This window comes from Acinonyx jubatus, chromosome B2 (genome assembly GCF_027475565.1).
Source record: "Acinonyx jubatus isolate Ajub_Pintada_27869175 chromosome B2, VMU_Ajub_asm_v1.0, whole genome shotgun sequence".
Lineage (NCBI taxonomy): Eukaryota > Metazoa > Chordata > Mammalia > Carnivora > Felidae > Acinonyx > Acinonyx jubatus.
Window position 1 is genome coordinate 118,042,023 of NC_069385.1, and position 17,559 is coordinate 118,059,581.

The window sequence follows — 17,559 nt, forward strand, 5'->3', positions numbered from 1 at the left end:
CAGGAAATTGTGCCAGAGCCTAGTCGACTTCTGGGAGTCGCTATTGTTGGCTACAACTTCCGGTGCTGCCTCCCTTTGCAATTCGTAAAGTTCTTTGGTGTGAGAGCGGCAAACGTTCCGGGATGGGATAGTGCTTAAGACTTCCAATTCCCGTTTTCAGTTGGGTGAAGTGGTTAGGGCTGAAGAGGGAAGGTTGGAGTCAAACAACTTAATTCAAATATCTGGGAACGATTTCGCGCTCCTCAAGGCCTTCTAGAATTTGTAGTTCCACTCCAGGGACGGACTCGGCGACTGACAGCTGCCGGAAGTGAGGCTGCGCGGAATGGCCGCCGCTGCGACCATGGCGGCAGCTGCCCGAGAGCTGATGTTGCGGGCTGGGGCCTCAGATCTGGAGGAGGAGGAGGGCCCGCTGGTGAGAACGCGGGGCTCTTTCTCTTACGGAGTCTTGTCCGGTCGTCCTCGAGTCAGAAAGGCCTGGGCTGGGTTTAGGCACAAGGGTGGGAGCCCGACTGCTACCGATGATGCTACCTGTTTGGCTTTCCATACCCCCTCCTTGGGACCCGACTTGAGTCTGAGCCGGAAACAGAGTGGCCAAGAGTCAATTTCCCAGAGGCACAATTTCAATTAATTTCCAGATTTGGGGGCAGGATGGAGAAGCAGTGTAGTGTAAAGGTTAAGAACATGGCTTCTATAGTCAGATTGGGTTCCAATTCCAGTTTTGCCACTTACACGCTGTGTGTCTTGGGGCAAGTTAACCAGTCTCTCGGTCGTGCTTTATACACATATAAGGTGAACGAAATAATAAGACGTACCATATAGATTGTTGATTATTATGGTGAGATGAATGAGTATATGAAGGGTGGCACCTGGCACGCAGGTAAAAGCTATGTGTTAGCTGACGTTTCTAGAAAGGCTGGTGCTCCCCAGAGGGATTGTTGATAGAACACTTGAGATAGCAGGAGTCTGGAAGAGCCTGCATTCAACTGTAAGTTTTGCTCTGTCCTCTGCAACTCCTGATTTTTCCCATTGGGACACCTCTACTCTCCGTGGGTTGCCTGTTTCTTTGTCGTATTCCCTACCTATAAGCCCCAAGTAGTAGATTGGGTACAATGTGAAACTCTTGGAATTTTTTGACTCAGTACCTATGGCTCCCTAGTAAACTCCGGCCCGTCCTCCTCTCCCCTCTCCCACCATGCCATGAAGGTTTGCAGATTATCCCATTATATTTGTTCTCCCTATGTTCTTCCTGTGTCCTTTCCCATTAACTTGTCCCTCTCCAGGGGGGTGGTCCTGGTCTTCAGGAGCCATTGCAACTTGGAGAGTTGGACATCTCCTCTGATGAATTCATCCTGGATGAAGTGGATGGTAAGTGATAGAGGTGGATGCAGACTGCTTATGAGGATCTGAGAGGCAAGGGGGCTGGAAATAATAAGGCTGGGATTGGTGGACAGATGTTCAGTTGGGGGAGGGAGCTGTGGAGCTGGACCCTTACGATAAACTTCTATTTCCAGTTCACATTCAGGCAAATCTGGAGGATGAATTAGTAAAGGAAGCTCTTAAAACGGTAAGGCTTTCGGCTATACTGATCTGCCCCTCCACTTACCCTCCCTTCAAATAATTAAAAAAGGAAACAGTCTCTTGGACTTATAATGTTACCCTGGTGTCTTATTCTTTAGTCCTGTGTTGATTCTGTCCCAGTGTCCCTTCACTGTGACTTTCTCCTAAGCTGCCATGTTTCTGTTCTCCCAGGGCGTGGATCTCCGACACTATTCAAAGCAGGTTGAGCTGGAGCTACAGCAGATTGAGCAGAAGTCCATTCGGGATTGTATCCTCCAGTAGAGAAAATGGGTGATGTTATTAAAATAGGGATTTTGTGGAGTATGGTGCAGGCAGCCTGGGGTGGGGATGGGGGCTGACATCTTCTCTCTGAAGTTTCTGTCATCTCAGGGAGAAACTGGAGAGGTCCTGCAGGTCTGAGAATCTCCAACTTTATGGTGAGGCCCCTTGACTTTTTGTGGGTCAGATATCCAAGAGAGTGAGAACATAGCATCTCTGCACAACCAGATTACAGCCTGCGATGCTGTTCTTGAGGTTAGTGACCATGACCTGTGATCCCTAATAACCCTGAACCAGATCATGGTGTCTGGTGCCATTCTTTAGGTCATCAGCCTCAGATGGGGATAGTTAGATTCATTTTCAGGGTGACCTCAGCAGCCTTTCTTGTTGTTACTGCCATAACTAATGTTGCTTGCCAGTGACCTTTGGGGTGCTTTTTACCTCATCACCTGCTACCCTCATGGACTGATACTGAAGACTTCAATAAACTTAGGTGGCCCATTTGTCCCCTACCTACCCTGTGGTGCTCCAGCAACATCTCTGTCCTCCCCCCAGCGCATGGAGCAGATGTTGGGAGCTTTTCAGAGTGACCTCAGCTCTATCAGCTCTGAGATCCGGACACTGCAGGAACAGTCAGGAGCCATGAACATTCGGCTTCGAAACCGCCAGGCAGTTCGGGGGAAACTTGGGGAACTTGTCGATGGTCTGATAGTGCCCTCTGCTCTGATCACGTGAGTTGCCAGTTTGAAGAGTCACAATGTCTATAGCAGGTAGATGGGCTGGGGTGACCTACCTTACTTATCACGTGGGTCTCCTGGCTTCATGTCATCAGGTGTCTTCCAGAAACTGTTGGGTGGGTTGACAGCCCTTTCAATCTTGATGCATGCGTTAGGCATCCAAGATTAGGAATCATCCAGGGTGAGGCATGTAGTGAGCAGTTTCAAGGCTTATGGGCATGGGAGCAGGGGGAGAGGTTCCAGGAACTTTGTGCATGTATCCTGACTACGTGATACAGTGTGAGAAGGGAGAGGAGACGGTGGATATAAGGGATACGGCTTGGGGTCTAGGGATGTCTGGGTCTCCCTCCTAACCCCTTCCACCCATCCCTGCTACCCAGGGCAATTCTGGAGGCCCCAGTGACAGAGCCCAGGTTCCTGGAACAGCTACAGGAACTGGATGCCAAGGCAGCTGCAGTCCGAGAGCAGGAGGCTAGAGGCACAGCAGCCTGTGCAGATGTCAGAGGCATACTCGACCGGCTCCGGGTCAAGGTGAGAGATGGGGATGATAGCCCAGAGATGATAATACTCTTCCTGACACCTTCAACTTAGATTTCCCTGGCAGCGCTCATTGTAGCTTTTCCCCAAAACTTCACCCTACCTTTACCTGGCAGACCTCATCCTCACGTCTCTGGATTCCCCTGAAAATTTAAAGAAATACTGAAGAGGTATTCTCTACCCTTCATCCTCCAATATTTAACATTTGGTACTTCCCCCACCACTTCCTGAACAGTAATAAGGTTGCAGCTTCATGCCCTGTGTTTGGTCCCCCGTGTCTAGGCAGTGACGAAGATCCGAGAATTCATCCTGCAGAAGATTTATTCCTTCAGAAAACCAATGACCAACTATCAGATCCCCCAGACGGCACTGCTGAAATACAGGTCACCACCTGAAGGAAGGGCTCAGGATGGCCTCTGAAGTATTGAGCAGCCCATTGTAGTGTCTGCTTTCTTGGGGAGGCAGGGATACTGACTCATCCCTGGCCCCTCCAGGTTCTTCTATCAGTTTCTACTGGGCAATGAACGAGCAACAGCAAAGGAGATCAGGGATGAATATGTGGAAACACTGAGCAAGATCTACCTGTCTTATTATCGCTCTTACCTGGGGCGGCTCATGAAGGTGCAGGTGAGGCCAGGGAGAGAGGCATTCCTAGGAACGTGGGCTGGGAAGAGGGACCACCTCTGGGCAAGGCTGGACAGTAGACAAAAATTTTTTATCGTATAGGAAGAGATGGTTACCAGTTCTCTTTTCTCTTTTTTCTAGTACGAGGAAGTGGCTGAGAAGGATGATCTAATGGGCGTGGAAGACACAGCAAAGAAAGATATCCTAGACCTGAGGAACCCACATACTAGCCCTTGACAGGGAGGGTACTTCCAGCTCAGCCTCAAAGGCATTGCTTCTTGCCTTTTTCTTTGTAACCAAAACCTTTGTGAATGTGATGAAGGCTGTGGCCTTCCTCCCCAGAAAAAGGCACACATCATTTTGACACATGGTTTTGCATATGGTATCAGGGAGGATAGAAGCTCTCTGAAGCCCATTCACAAGTATCAGGTAGAGTGAGGTCCTGGTACTGGGAAGGAAGGACATCTAGGCTGTGTCTAGCTGCCTCCAGTCCCTGAAGGCACTGGGTCTCTGAGTCTGTCACAGTTGTGATCTTATTATTTTCCCTGACCCTTCACGATTCTTCTCGAAGCCTTCCCTCCGCAGCAGGAACACCATCTTCACCCTGGGGACTCGGGGCTCTGTCATCTCCCCCACTGAACTGGAGGCCCCCATCCTGGTGCCCCACACTGCACAGCGGGGAGAACAGAGGGTAGGAGAAGGAACAAGAGTCTGTCACGAGGGGACGCTGAGCCTTGGGTGGGGGAGGCCAGACTGGGCAAAGCCACCCATGCTGTAGGTCCCCGTATCAATTTCCTTAGAACTGGGAGTGGCCTTCTCAGGTCACCCGAGCGTTCTGTGATATGAGGAGGGTTAAGACTGTTGACTTTGGGGCATATAGAGGGAGAGACTGGCTGAGGGGCGTGACATGTCATGAGGCAGGTTGTGGAGGTGAATGCACGCATAAAAACGGCAGGTGGGGGTAGGTTCTTCTCTTGTGCCCCTTGTCCCCCCTCCTCCTTTCAGTACACATTCAGGTTGCTCTTTCTCAGTCTGCACTTGGGTCAGATGGGAAGGGCCTCCTGAGCTCTCATTACCCAGGCTCAATGGTTTTCCAGCTCTGTCTCTGGGGAGTCAGTGTTGGGATCCATCCCTTCTGTTTCTCTTCTTTACCCCTCCCATCCTAGTATCCCTTCGAGGCCCTCTTCCGCAGCCAGCACTACGCCCTCCTGGACAATTCCTGCCGTGAATATCTTTTCATCTGTGAATTCTTTGTTGTGTCTGGCTCGGCTGCTCACGAGCTCTTCAATGCTGTCATGGGCCGTACACTCAGCATGACCCTGGTGAGATCTCCAGCTCCTGTGCCCTTAGACCTCTTTGTCCTCAGTCCTCTTTAACACCTTAGTGGAGTCCTAGCTGTGGTGGTACTGAAACCAGGATTTCCTTATTCTAAAATGTCTAAACCTCGTACTTGCAGAGTATATGAAACCCTCAAAGCTTGGGGTCCTGAGGTTACCCCTACTACTGACCCACACTCAGGCAGTAACATCTGAAAACAGAGGGGCCCCCGAAATAGTGCTCAGCCCTGAATTCTGCTGTGATGGGCTTGTGATCATAGATCCTGATGGGCAAGGCAGCAGGACCATGTGAGTGGCCAGTGGACAGGGAAGGAGGGAGCATTTCCTGAGAGATCACACCTCTCCCTCCCTTCCTTCCAGTGCCACCTCCCCATAGGAGCACATGCATTTGTCCATAGCCGCTGGGAATGACACAGTAACATTCTTTTCCAATCTTCTGTTTGTCCCTGAATCATAGAAACACCTGGAGTCCTATCTCACTGACTGCTACGATGCCATTGCTGTTTTTCTCTGTATCCACATTGTTCTCCGATTCCGCAACATTGCAGCGAAGAGGGATGTTCCTGCCCTGGACAGGTCACTGAGTTCTGGTCCTTGATGCCCACTGCCCTTGAACCCATAGTCTTACATGACCCTGCCCTGACCTTTGGACTGCTACTGACCTGATACCTGATTCTTACTCCCATTAATCTGCCTGGAGATAGTACTGCTTTCTGATTCACCTTTCATACCAGTCCTGCTTCCACCAGCCATCAGCTGTTAATTGGGTTCCCCCCCACAGAAACTCTTCCCCTGCCCCCCCCCATTTCTTACTGACTTCTTAAGTTTTTATTTTAATTCCATTTAGCTAACATATAGCATTCTATTAGTGTCAGGTGCACAATATGGTCATTCAACAATTCCATACATGACCCACTGCTCCTCACGACCCCCCTGTTTCTTGCCAGCTGATCTCTGATTCTGATTAAGCCTGCAGGTACTGGGAGCAGGTGCTTGCCTTGCTCTGGCCACGGTTTGAGCTGATCCTGGAGATGAACGTCCAGAGTGTCCGAAGCACTGACCCTCAGCGCCTTGGGGGGCTGGATACTCGGCCCCACTATGTAAGACAGGACAAGGGTAACAAAGGGGTTCTGAAAGGCAGGGCTCTTAGCTTCACTGTGGAGTTGGCCAGGTGTCCAGTTGTGTTGTGGGCCTGGCTGGATATTTGGGCACACTGTGTGAGGGGGCAGTGTAGGAGTGCGCGTGAACTCAGGGTGAGCTGGGCACTGTTGGTTAGAGGGATGGGAGGTAGGAGTCATAAAGGTTAATTGGCCAGCTCCCAGGGACTCGGGCAGGGGGTTGGTGTGAATTTTCTTCCTACTCTGTCTCCCCAAGATCACACGCCGATATGCAGAATTCTCCTCTGCTCTTGTCAGCATCAATCAGACAATTCCCAACGAGCGGACGATGCAGCTGCTGGGACAGCTACAGGTGAGGGCGGGCAGGACAGCCTTCCCAGCAGCCCAGCTGCCGCAGCCACCTGAGTGTGAGGAGGGCCGTGCGCCCTTGCCTCCACTTGTGTCACCTCCTTCTTCTGACTTTTCCAGGTGGAAGTGGAGAATTTTGTCCTCCGGGTGGCAGCTGAGTTCTCCTCAAGGAAGGAGCAGCTGGTGTTCCTGATCAACAACTACGACATGATGCTGGGTGTACTGATGGTACAGACACTGCTTCTCCCTTCCTCCCCACCCGGAGAGTTTGGCTTCCCCCACTGCTCTGTTAGCTCCCTGAGGACAGACATGATGTTGGTTTTGTTCCATGTTTTGTTCTTGGCGTCTGGCACAGTGCCTGGCCAAGTACAGTAAATGCGGAAGGAAGGGGATATCCTGAAGTGAAGGGCTGCTTCTCCCCACACTTGAGATTTCCCTTTGTCGTCCCTTAGGAGCGGGCTGCAGATGACAGCAAAGAGGTTGAGAGTTTCCAGCAGCTGCTCAATGCTCGGACGCAGGTAGGGGTGTGGGGAAGAAGAAAGGATGGTCTTGTGTGCTGTTTTCAGTTCTGTGTGTGTGTGTGTGTGTGTCTGTGTGTGTAGGATGTGGCAGTTAAAGTATTTTAGGTACACAGACTTGCAACTATTGGGCAGCTTTATTTTCTTTTGTATTTTTTTTATAATATACGTGCTCCTGAAGCCACTACATGCCTTGGCAATAACCAGCATCAAACACTGAATTCTTCCTCACTCCATTTCCTCACTTCTCACAGTCTCCCCTTGACCTATATGTTGTGTTTACCATGTTCTTGCTTTTAAAAATACGTAACGGGCGCCTGGGTGGTGCAGTTGGTTAAGCGTCAGACTTCAGCCAGGTCACAATCTCGCGGTCCGTGAGTTCGAGCCCCGCGTCAGGCTCTGGGCTGATGGCTCAGAGCCTGCAGCCTGTTTCCAACTCTGTGTCTCCCTCTCTCTCTGCCCCTCCCCCATTCATGCTCTGTCTCTCTCTGTCCCAAAAATAAATAAACGTTGGAAAAAAAAAATTAAAAATACGTAACAGAAAGAAAAAAAATATATATATATATATACATACACACACACACACACACACATATATGTATGTATGTATGGTAAGGCAAAAATTATTTTGTTTTTTTAAAGTGTTTTTTTTTTTTAATTTTTTTTAACGTTTATTTATTTTTTGAGACAGAGACAGAGCATGAATGGGGGAGGGTCAGAGAGAGAGAGGGAGACACAGAATCTGAAACAGGCTCCAGGCTCTGAGCTGTCAGCACAGAGCCCGACGCGGGGCTTGAACTCACGAACCGCGAGATCATGACCTGAGCCGAAGTCGGACGCTTAACCGACTGAGCCACCCAGGCACCCCTAAAGTTTTTGGTTTTTATTTATTTTCTTTTTTGAAGTTGGCTCTACACCCAGTGTGGGGCTCAAACTCACAACCTGACACTGAGCCACCCAGGAGCCCCTGTGTATTTCTTTTCGATTTATAAAAGTTTTTTTGTATTAATTTTATTTATGAAATCAATGTTTTGATCATATAGTTTGTAGATATTTTTCGGTGTTTTATCTTTTTATTTTTTTTTATGTTGTCTTAAGATGGACATCTTAATTGTCCATCTTAATTGTCTTAATTGTCTTAAAATTAATCTTAATTTTAATATGATTGACTTTACTGATCTTTATTTTTCTGTCTTGTTAGAAATGTTGGGGCGCCTGGGTGGCTCAGTCGTTTAAGCGTCCAACTCTTGATCTCAGCTCAGGTCTTGATCTTGGGGTCATGAGTCAAGCCCCACATTGGGCTTTGTGCTGGGTGTGAAGTCTACTTAAAAAAAAAAAAAAAAGAAATCTTACATTATCCCAGGGTCAGAAAAATATTATACTACATTTTCCTGTTAATGTAGAATTTTGGTTTTTACGTTTAAGCCCTAAATTTACCTGGAATTGATTTTGTGTATGATGTGAGGTAGGAATCTAATTTAATATTTTATGTATAGAAAATGATGGAACCAGAACTATAGAAAATCCCTTTCTTTCTCCATACACAGTGTGCTTCTGTCAGATAGCAAAATGTGTCTTTGTCTCTGTTCTTTTTTTTTTTCTATGTTTTTTTTTTTTTTTATTTTGAGAGAGAGAAAGCAGAGAAGGGGCAGAGAGAGAATCCCAAGCAGGCTCTGCACTGTCAGCACAGAACCCAGCACGGGGCTTGATCTCACAAATCACGAGATCATGACCTGAGCCCAAATCAAGAGTCTGCCGCTTAACTGACTTGTGCCATACCCCTTGCCTGTCTATTCTATTCCATTGATCAATTTGTCTAACCTGCAATGCAGTTTTAATTACTGTGCTTTATAACGATGCAAACATGCTCTATGATTATATTATGCTATATTATTACGCAAATTCTACCTTTTTTAGGAGTATGTTGAGTAGTGTTGACCTCTTGATTTTTCATATAAATTTTACAGTCAGCTTGTAAATTTTGACATTTAAAAAAGTCCGTTAAGGATTTTGATTGGAATTGCACTGATCAATTTGAATCAGTTTGGCAGAATTGATAGTTATGGTATTGAAACGTCTCATCCATGAACATGGGCTCCCCATTTTTAAGGATATTCTTTAATGTCTTTTTTTTTTTTAACTTTTTGTTTTTAGTGTTTATTTATTTTGAGAGACAGAGAGAGACAGAAAGCAAGGGAGGGGCAGAGAGAAAGGAGAGAGAGAATTCCAAGCTGGCTCCAAGCTGCTAGTGCAGAGCCCATTGCAGGGCTTGATCTCACAAACTGTGAGACCATGACCTGCACCGAAATCAAGAGTTGGACGCTCAACCAACTGAGCCACCCAGGCGCCCCGTCTTTAATGTCCTTTCATAACCTTTTATAATTTTTAACACAAAGACATTGCAGATCTTTTGTCAGTTATTCCTAGGTAGGTGTTATATATAGATTTCATCCTACTAGGAGTAAATAAATCCTCTCTAATTCTCTGTGTTTAATTTCTTACATCTTTGATCTTTTACTGTTCTGGCTAGGACCTCTCTGACAATGTTGAACAGTTGAATAGTGTGCAATAGTGAGAACCCCTGTCCTGTTCCTGATTTTAAAAGGAATGCTTTCATCACTTTCCCATTAGGAATAATGCTGCTGTGTTTTTGTAAATGCCCTTTATCAGGTTAAGAAAATTCCTTTCAATCCCTAGTGTACTGGGAGTTGTTACTGTAGTTATTCCTATTAGGAATAAACCCACATTCAGGAATAATTACTAGGAGTACTAGGAATAATTGCTAACTTTTTTCCTTTCAAATTGTTCAGACTTCCTGATCTATTCTTTTAGAATTTGCCTTTTAAATAAACTTGTTACTTAAATATTATCATTTTTAAAAGAAATTTTCTTGTTGTTTGAATTGCCGTGTAGAAATGCTCTTGAGGGTGCCTGGGGGGCTCAGTTGGGTAAGTGTCACACTCTTTTTTTTAATGTTTATTTATTTTTGAGAGAGAAACAGAGCACGAGCAGGGGAGGGGCAGAGAGAGAGGGAGACACAGAATCCAAAGCAGGCTCCAGGTTTTCAGCTGTCAGCACAGAGCCCGACGCAGGGCTGGATCTCACGAACCTCCAGATCATGACTTGAGCCGAAGTCAGACGCTTAATCGACTCAGCCACCCAGGTGCCCCAAGTGTCTGACTCTTGATTTCGGCTCACGTGATCTCCTGGTTTGTGGGCTGGAGCCTCACATGGAGCTCTGTGCTGACAGTGTGGAGCCTGTTTGGGATGCTCTCTCTCACTCTGTCCCTCCCCTGCTCATGTGCGCATGCTCTCTCTCTAAATAAATAGACAAATAAATAAATAAACTTAAAAATGTATTTAAACAAAAAAGAAATGCTATTGATTTTTGTGTATCAACCATATACAAAGCCACCTCCTTAACTTTTTATTTCTAAACATTTCTGGAGGTAGTGTGTGCGTGTTTCTATGTAGATATGACAGTTTTAGTTATTCCTTTCTAATCCTTAAGTCTTTAATTTCTTATGTCTTTATTCTTCTCCTGTACTGGCTAGTACCTCCACACAAAGCTGAATAGTTGAGTAGAAGTGATGACAGTGAGAACCCTTATCTTTTCTTAGTTTTAAAAGGAATGTTTTCATCATTTCCCCGTTAAGGGTAACATTGCTGTAGGCTTTTTACAGTTACCCTTTCTCAGGTTGAGAAAATTCCTTTCAATCCCTAGCATGCCAAGAGTTATTGTCATTACTAGTTTTTCATTACCTGTCAATAATTACTTCATTTTTAAAAATTCAAGCATAATTAACATACAGTGTTATATTAGTTTCAGGTGTACAATATAATGATTCAATACATGTCTCAGTGCTCATCAAAGTGTACTTTGAACTTCCTTAATCTATTTCACCCTTCCCCCTACTCTCCATCCCTCTGGCAACCACGTTTGTTCTCTGTGTCTAAGAGTCTACTTTTTGGTTTGTCTCTTTTTTTGACTTTGTTTTGTTTCTTAAGTTCCACATATGTGTGAAATCACATATGGTATTTGCCTTTTTCTGACTGACTGATTTCAGCTAGCATTATACATTCAGGGTCCTTCCATGTTATTGCAAATGGCAGGATTTCATTCGTTTTTATGGCTGATATTCCATTGTATATTCCTTGTCCTTTCATCTGTTGATGGACACTTTGGTTATTTCCATATCTTGGCTGTTGTAAATAAGGCTGCGATAAATATAGGGGTGCATATTATCTTTTCAAATTAGTGTTTTTGTTTTCTTTGGGTAAATACCCAGTAGTGGAATTACTGGATCATATGGTAATTCTATTTTTAATTTTTTGAGGACCCTCCATACTGTTTTCCACAGTGGCTGCACCAGTTTGCATTTCTACCAACAGTGCACGAGGGTTCATTTTTCTCTACATCCTCACCAACACTTTGGTGTTTAATTTACAGTAGGCCAGAAGTTACTGTTTATTAAAAGCATGAATGGGTGTTGAATTTTTAATCAAGAACGTATGCTTTTTCTGCAGTGGTTGAGGTAATTACATGGTTTTTCTTCTTTATCAGTTTTATGGTTTATGACATTTGTAGACTTTAGAATGTTAAACCTTGCCAGAGGCTTCTGGGTGGCTTGGTTGGTTAAGTGTCCAACTTCGGCTCAGGTCATAAATCTCACAGTTCGTGAGTTCAAACCCCATGTTGGACTCTGTGCTGACAGCTCAGAACCTGGAGCCTGCCTTGGATCTGTGTCTCCCTCTCTCTCTGCCCCTCCACCACTCATGCTCGTGCTCTCTCTCTCTCTCTCTCTCTCTCAAAAATAAATAAACATTTAAAAAAACTTAAGAAAAAAAAAGAAAAGAATGTTAAGGGCACCTGAGTGGCTCAGTTGGTTAAACGTCCAGCTTCAGCTCAGGTCATGATCTCACAGTTTGTGAGTTTGAGCCCCACATCAGGCTCTGTGCTGACAGCTTGGAGCCTGGAGCCTGCTTCGGATTCTGTGTCTCCCCCCTCTCTCGCCCCTCCCCTGTTTGTGTTCTGTCTCTCAAAAATAAATAAACGTTAAAAAATTAAAAAAAAAAACAAGAATGTTAAACCATTCTGGATTTGATCTAATTCATTTAGAATTTTTGTTTCTTTGTCCATAGGTGATACTGGCCATTGATTTTCTTTCCTTGTACTGTCTTTGTATATGGTTTTGGTACCAGAGTCATACTGGATTCAGAGGAGGAGGTAGAAAGGAAATATGCCTTCTTTCTTTCTATTCTGAAAGAGTTTAAGGTTGAAATGATCTCTTCCTTGAAAGTTTCATAGAACTTGCCAACAAAAGCATTTCTGAAGATTTAAAACAATGAAATTCCCTCAAAGTACCGCTTTTATTGAATTCTGTAGGTTTAAATATGTAGCATTTTTGAAATAAGTCAGTTCTAAGAATTTTAATATTTCAATTATTTCTTCTTTAGATCCATGAGATTTTTGGAGGAGTATTTTAAAATTTCCAAAACTGGTTTTCTTATTTATCAAAGGTGTTTTTTTTTTTTTTTAATTAATGTCTAACTTAATTACATTGTGGGTAGAGAATGTGGGGTTTTTTGGTACTGAGTTTTGGAAATTTGTTTAGATTCACTTGTGGACTAGTACATGATCAACTTTTATAAATGCTCCATGCATGGTTGAGAAGGATGTGTATTCTGTAATTGCTCAGTGTGGAGATCCAAGCTTTTTAATTGTATTGTTCAAATTATCTACATCTTTAATGATTTTTTTTTTTTTTTGCGTGTACTTATCAGTAGTTGAAAGAGATGCTTTGAACTTTGTAGACTTGTCACTTTTTTACTGTAGTTCTATCAAATTTTGCTTTACATAGTTTTAGCTTATTTTATCTAAATTCTGAAAAGTTTAGAATCGGGGGGCGCCTGGGTGGCTTGGTCGGTTAAGCGTCCGACTTCAGCTCAGGTCATGATCTCACGGTCCGTGAGTTCGAGCCCCGCGTCGGGCTCTGTGCTGACAGCTCAGAGCCTGGAGCCTGCTTCGGATTCTGTGTCTTCCTCTCTCTCTGCTCCTCCCCTGTTCATGCTCTGTCTCTCTCTGTCTCAAAAAAATAAATAAACGTTAAAAAAAAAAAAAAAGTTTAGAATCGGGGGGCACCTCACCAGCCCATTCCTAATCTTGTTGAGTGGTCATCTTTGTGTCTATATTTTTAGCTTCTTTGAATGTTTCATACAGAATGCACAACCACTGTGTATCTGATAGTTCTGATGTTGGCAATCTTTGCAGGTCTAAGTCCATTGCTTACTATCTATACTGATTCTTATGGTAGTTTTTCCTTTCTTATGTGTCTGATGATCTTTGAGTTGATTGCCTGATCTTATGATCAGGGGGAGTCATATGGGCCTAAAATGGGATTGAGGATATTTTTCTTTTTTCAGTAATTTTATTTTTTAATTAATTATTTTTTTGAGATTGAGAGAGAGAGGAGAGGGAACACATGAGCTGGGGAGAGGGGCAGAGGGAGAGAGAGAGAATCTTAAGCAGGCTCCACCCTCAGCATGGAGCCTGATGCAGGGCTTGATGCCCATGCCCCTGAGATCATGACCTGAGCCGAAATAAAGAGTCGGAAGCTCAACTGACTGAGCCACCCAGGCACCCTGAGGATATTTTCTTTCAAGAGGATTTGTCTCTGCCTTTGTAATAGCTGAAAGACGCAATCCACTTGGATCTACATCAGTACCTCTTTGAGGTTCTCATGAGAGAGCCAGGCTCTGCTTCTCCACCTGAGTGTGCCATCAGACTCCCTCCGTTTCCAGATAGCAGATTTGCTATGGCCATTTGCCTTCTGGTAGCCTTGCTCTCCCAGCCGCCCACCCCTCTGGTTCCGGCCCTGACCCCAATTTATTATTACTCTGCTTCCAGCTCCAGTTTAGTTTTTTGGTTTTTGTTTTTGAAGAAGGGGATCCTTGGAGATTTCCCCTACCCCTGAGACCAGTGGTGTCTTAAAGTATATAACTTGCTCTGGGAGTGTTCTGAGGACCCGGTCAGTCATGATCCGCAAGGAAAGGTGCTGACACCAGGGCCCCTTGACCCTGTGTATATGTGTATTTCTACAGGAATTCATTGAAGAGTTGCTGTCTCCCCCTTTTGGAGGTCTGGTGGCATTTGTGAAGGAAGCGGAGGCTTTGATTGAGCGTGGACAGGCTGAGCGGCTTCGAGGGGAAGAAGGTATGAGGATGATGTGGTAGTGGTGGGTTCAGTGGTAAGGTGAGTGGAAAAGAAAAATGAGAGGGTGCAGATCCCATGAGGAGGGTAGAGTAGGAAAATGGGGTTGGATGCCGAGGAAGGCTGTGCCTGGGGGAGGACTTTGGGCCAAAGATCACCCTAGCCAAGTCCTTCTCTGACACCCTCTCTCTTTCCTCCTGCCATCAGCCCGGGTTACTCAGCTGATCCGTGGCTTTGGTAGTTCCTGGAAATCATCAGTGGAGTCTCTGAGTCAGGATGTAATGCGGAGTTTCACCAACTTCAGAAATGGGACCAGTATCATCCAGGTGACTTACAACTCCCAGCCCTCACTTTGCCCCACCCTGTCACTGGTTGTTTTCCCTCTCTATTCCCTGGGCTCACATCATCCAAGTGACCCTTGATCGTCAACTACCAACATGCCCAGAATTCTGGATGAGCCCTAGCCTGATTCCTAACATCATCTTCAGCACCACCCCACATGATCCTTCCATGACTTTCTCTGAACAGGGAGCTTTGACCCAGCTGATCCAGCTCTATCATCGGTTCCACCGTGTGCTCTCTCAGCCCCAGCTCCGAGCTCTCCCTGCCAGGGCTGAGCTCATCAACATTCATCATCTAATGGTGGAGCTCAAGAAGCACAAGCCCAACTTCTGATGTCTCGGACCCTGGGATCCACCGGCCTTCTCCATGGACTTCTGTACCCTATCCCAGACTCTTCTTCACCTGGGGTTTCCTTTCCAATTCTCCTTCTGCCTCCCAGGTCCTTGACATGCCTCACCCTGCCTTCATTCCCCGGACCCTGCCTTATCAGGATAAGCTGAATTTCCTTGTTTTCAGGTTCCCAGGACCACTTCCCCCTGGCCTTCCAAAACACCTTTATCATTTTCCCTATTTCATTCACCATCCTTCCCCCACACACATACACCTAAGTTTTCTTTCCCCAGTAAAACCTTCACTGCCTTGGTCTCTGATTTACTCAACTCTTGTCACCATGTCCTGAGTCACAAAAGCCCCAGCTCTTGGAATTGGTGGCAAGGTGAAACTGCCTCCAAGTCATTGATTCCTCTCCCCTGGCCCCACCCCCAGTGTTTTGTTTTTTGTAGCTTTTTTTTTCTTTTAATATTTATTTTTGAGAGAGTGTAAGTGTGGGAGGGGCAGAGGTGGGGGGACAGAGGATGCAAGCGGGCTGTGCACTGACAGCAGCAACCCGATGCAGGGCTTGAACTCACGAACCAAGAGAACGTGACTGAGCCACCCAGGTGCCCCTTTTCTATGGCTTTTTGACCTAAGATCTCAGCAACTTGAACACTAACCAGTCCCCTCCTGGCTTGAGAGTTACTCCAAGGTCAGTTTGCAGAAAACAATAAATATTTAATATGACGTAACACACCTTTCCCATTTCCTTCCTCTTTCCTCCTTGGGCCTTCAAGTGGCCCCATCTCTATTCCAGGGTCACCTTTCCTCTCAGGCTACCTCCTGGGCTTACCTCCCTTCTGATGGGTGTCCATAAGGAAGGGGTACTGGTAGTAAACTTTTTTTTTTTTTTAATTTTTTAACGTTTATTTACTTTTGATATGGAGACAGAGTGCAGGCGGGGAAGGGCAGAGAGAGAGAGGGAGACACAGAATCTGAAGCAGGCTCCAGGCTCCCAGCTGTCAACAGAGCCCGACGGGACTTGAACTCACCAACTGTGAGATCATGACCTGAGCCAAAGTTGGATGCCTAACCAACTAAACCACCCAGGCACCCCCCCAGATAATAAACTCTTAACTGCTTCAGGCCAAAGAAGTGGTGGCATTGGTTTTAGGCAGAAACTATTTCGTGAGTAACCAGCCTGGTGGAGGAAGGTGGCCCCTGTTTAAGATGGCCAATGCATCAGGTGCTGGGAACATGGCTGTGCAGCCTCCGGCACTGTCCTACGGCTGCCTTGGTTCCCCACTATGGTCTCTCCTTGCATCCCTGCCCTCAAACTGACCCTGGGACTGTCTCCTTTCCTTGAACATCAGCTTTTGAGCTCCTCTGGTTCTGGCTGGCACAACCCTTGATGGAGGGCTGTAGCACCTACACCACTGAGGCAGGTGTAGGACAGGTCTGCAGTGTATCTGTCTCATCCATTTCTATGACTTGGAGCCTTCCTGCTGCTTCCCACCTATACACCTCGTTTGAACTCAGACTAGGTAGGAGAGACTCAGAGGCGCCTTCAAGTCCTAAGGGGTAAGGCACAGACAGACTAGGGGTGAGAGGGATGGTAATTGAGGATGTTTCCTCCTCCCCTATAGCCTGAGGATTCCTTCCCAGGTCCCAGCGAGTGATAGAAGGAAAATGATTTCTGCTTCCCGCTTAGGCCTTCTGGATGCGGGCCCGGCCTGCCAAGGTAGGGGCGGGGTGGGGGGGTTCCTGGAAGGCGCCGCCAGAGTCTGAAGGCTGGGTCCTTAACCGCCCAGGGCGCGGGAGGTGGAGAGAGAAGTAGGCGCGCGGGTTGGCCGAGTAGGAACTGTCCCGCCTGGCAGACTCTCCGGATTGGCTGCTGCGGGGTGGGGGCGTGGCGGATGGGGTGCTTTCTCTCGCTCCCGCCTTCTTTGGGTTCCGCCCCATCTCCGAGAGCCGCACTCTGATTGGAAGCCGGACATCAAAGCTGCCTCCTCACTGCTTTGTGAGCCTGGGCGCCGGAGGCTAAAGTGCGGCAGGGACGGGGTGATTTGGGGGGACTGTCGGCGTCTCCTGATTGGCCCAGATGCTTCAGAGGCGGAACCAGGGCAGTGTCCTTAACTGACCTCACCCGGCGCCTCCGCCCCTTGCTCCCTGCTCTCGGCGTGCTTCCAGGTTTATCCTGCCTGACTCTGCCCCACACATTCCCTGAGGCCTGCCGCGTGCTAGGCGGTGGTGTTGGTGTGCTGGGCTCAGAGGGGCCCGCAAGCTCTCCCCCGGAACTCTCTGTCCCTCCGCCTTCCTTTCCCACTTCTCATTCCTCGCCCACCTATACCCTCCCCACTTTTAGCTCTCAACCTTAGCGGATCCAGATGTTCATCACATTTGATCTGGCTGCAGCCTCAGCGTGAGGGGCACAGAAGGAGGTTCACTCAGGGTCTGGGACTTGGGACAGGGGAGGCACAGGCCGCTTTGACAAAACAGCGGGTTCCCAGAGAAAGGGTCGAGGGGGACTGCCTCCAAGACAGGAGACTTCATCGAAAGTCAACTAATGTTCGGATGGGACAAGGGCTGTGCAGGCAGGCACTTTGATTTCGCGCACTACAGACCACTTCTATCCATCTC

The 17,559-nt window shown here is 46.8% G+C and overlaps 1 protein-coding gene across 2 annotated transcripts; it reads left to right on the forward strand.

Moving 5' to 3' along the window:
* The first annotated feature begins 26 nt into the window (after positions 1-26).
* VPS52 (VPS52 subunit of GARP complex) lies at positions 27-15,671 on the forward strand. Of its 2 annotated transcripts, XM_015073516.3 has the most exons (20): positions 27-412; positions 1,281-1,365; positions 1,512-1,564; positions 1,750-1,825; positions 2,024-2,091; positions 2,392-2,567; positions 2,954-3,104; positions 3,393-3,493; positions 3,605-3,737; positions 3,876-3,933; positions 4,292-4,425; positions 4,901-5,056; positions 5,529-5,647; positions 6,048-6,171; positions 6,446-6,541; positions 6,658-6,765; positions 6,990-7,055; positions 14,157-14,268; positions 14,473-14,591; positions 14,794-15,671. In XM_015073516.3, exons 1-20 carry the CDS (start codon positions 323-325, stop codon positions 14,938-14,940), a joined length of 2,172 nt encoding a protein of 723 aa, XP_014929002.2. In that variant the 5' UTR covers positions 27-322; the 3' UTR covers positions 14,941-15,671. The 2 variants fall into 2 exon arrangements, with proteins under 2 accessions (XP_014929002.2, XP_053078928.1); XM_053222953.1 differs by lacking the exons at positions 27-412; positions 1,281-1,365; positions 1,512-1,564 and having other exon boundaries at positions 1,786-1,825; positions 2,019-2,091.
* The last annotated feature ends 1,888 nt before the right edge of the window (positions 15,672-17,559 follow it).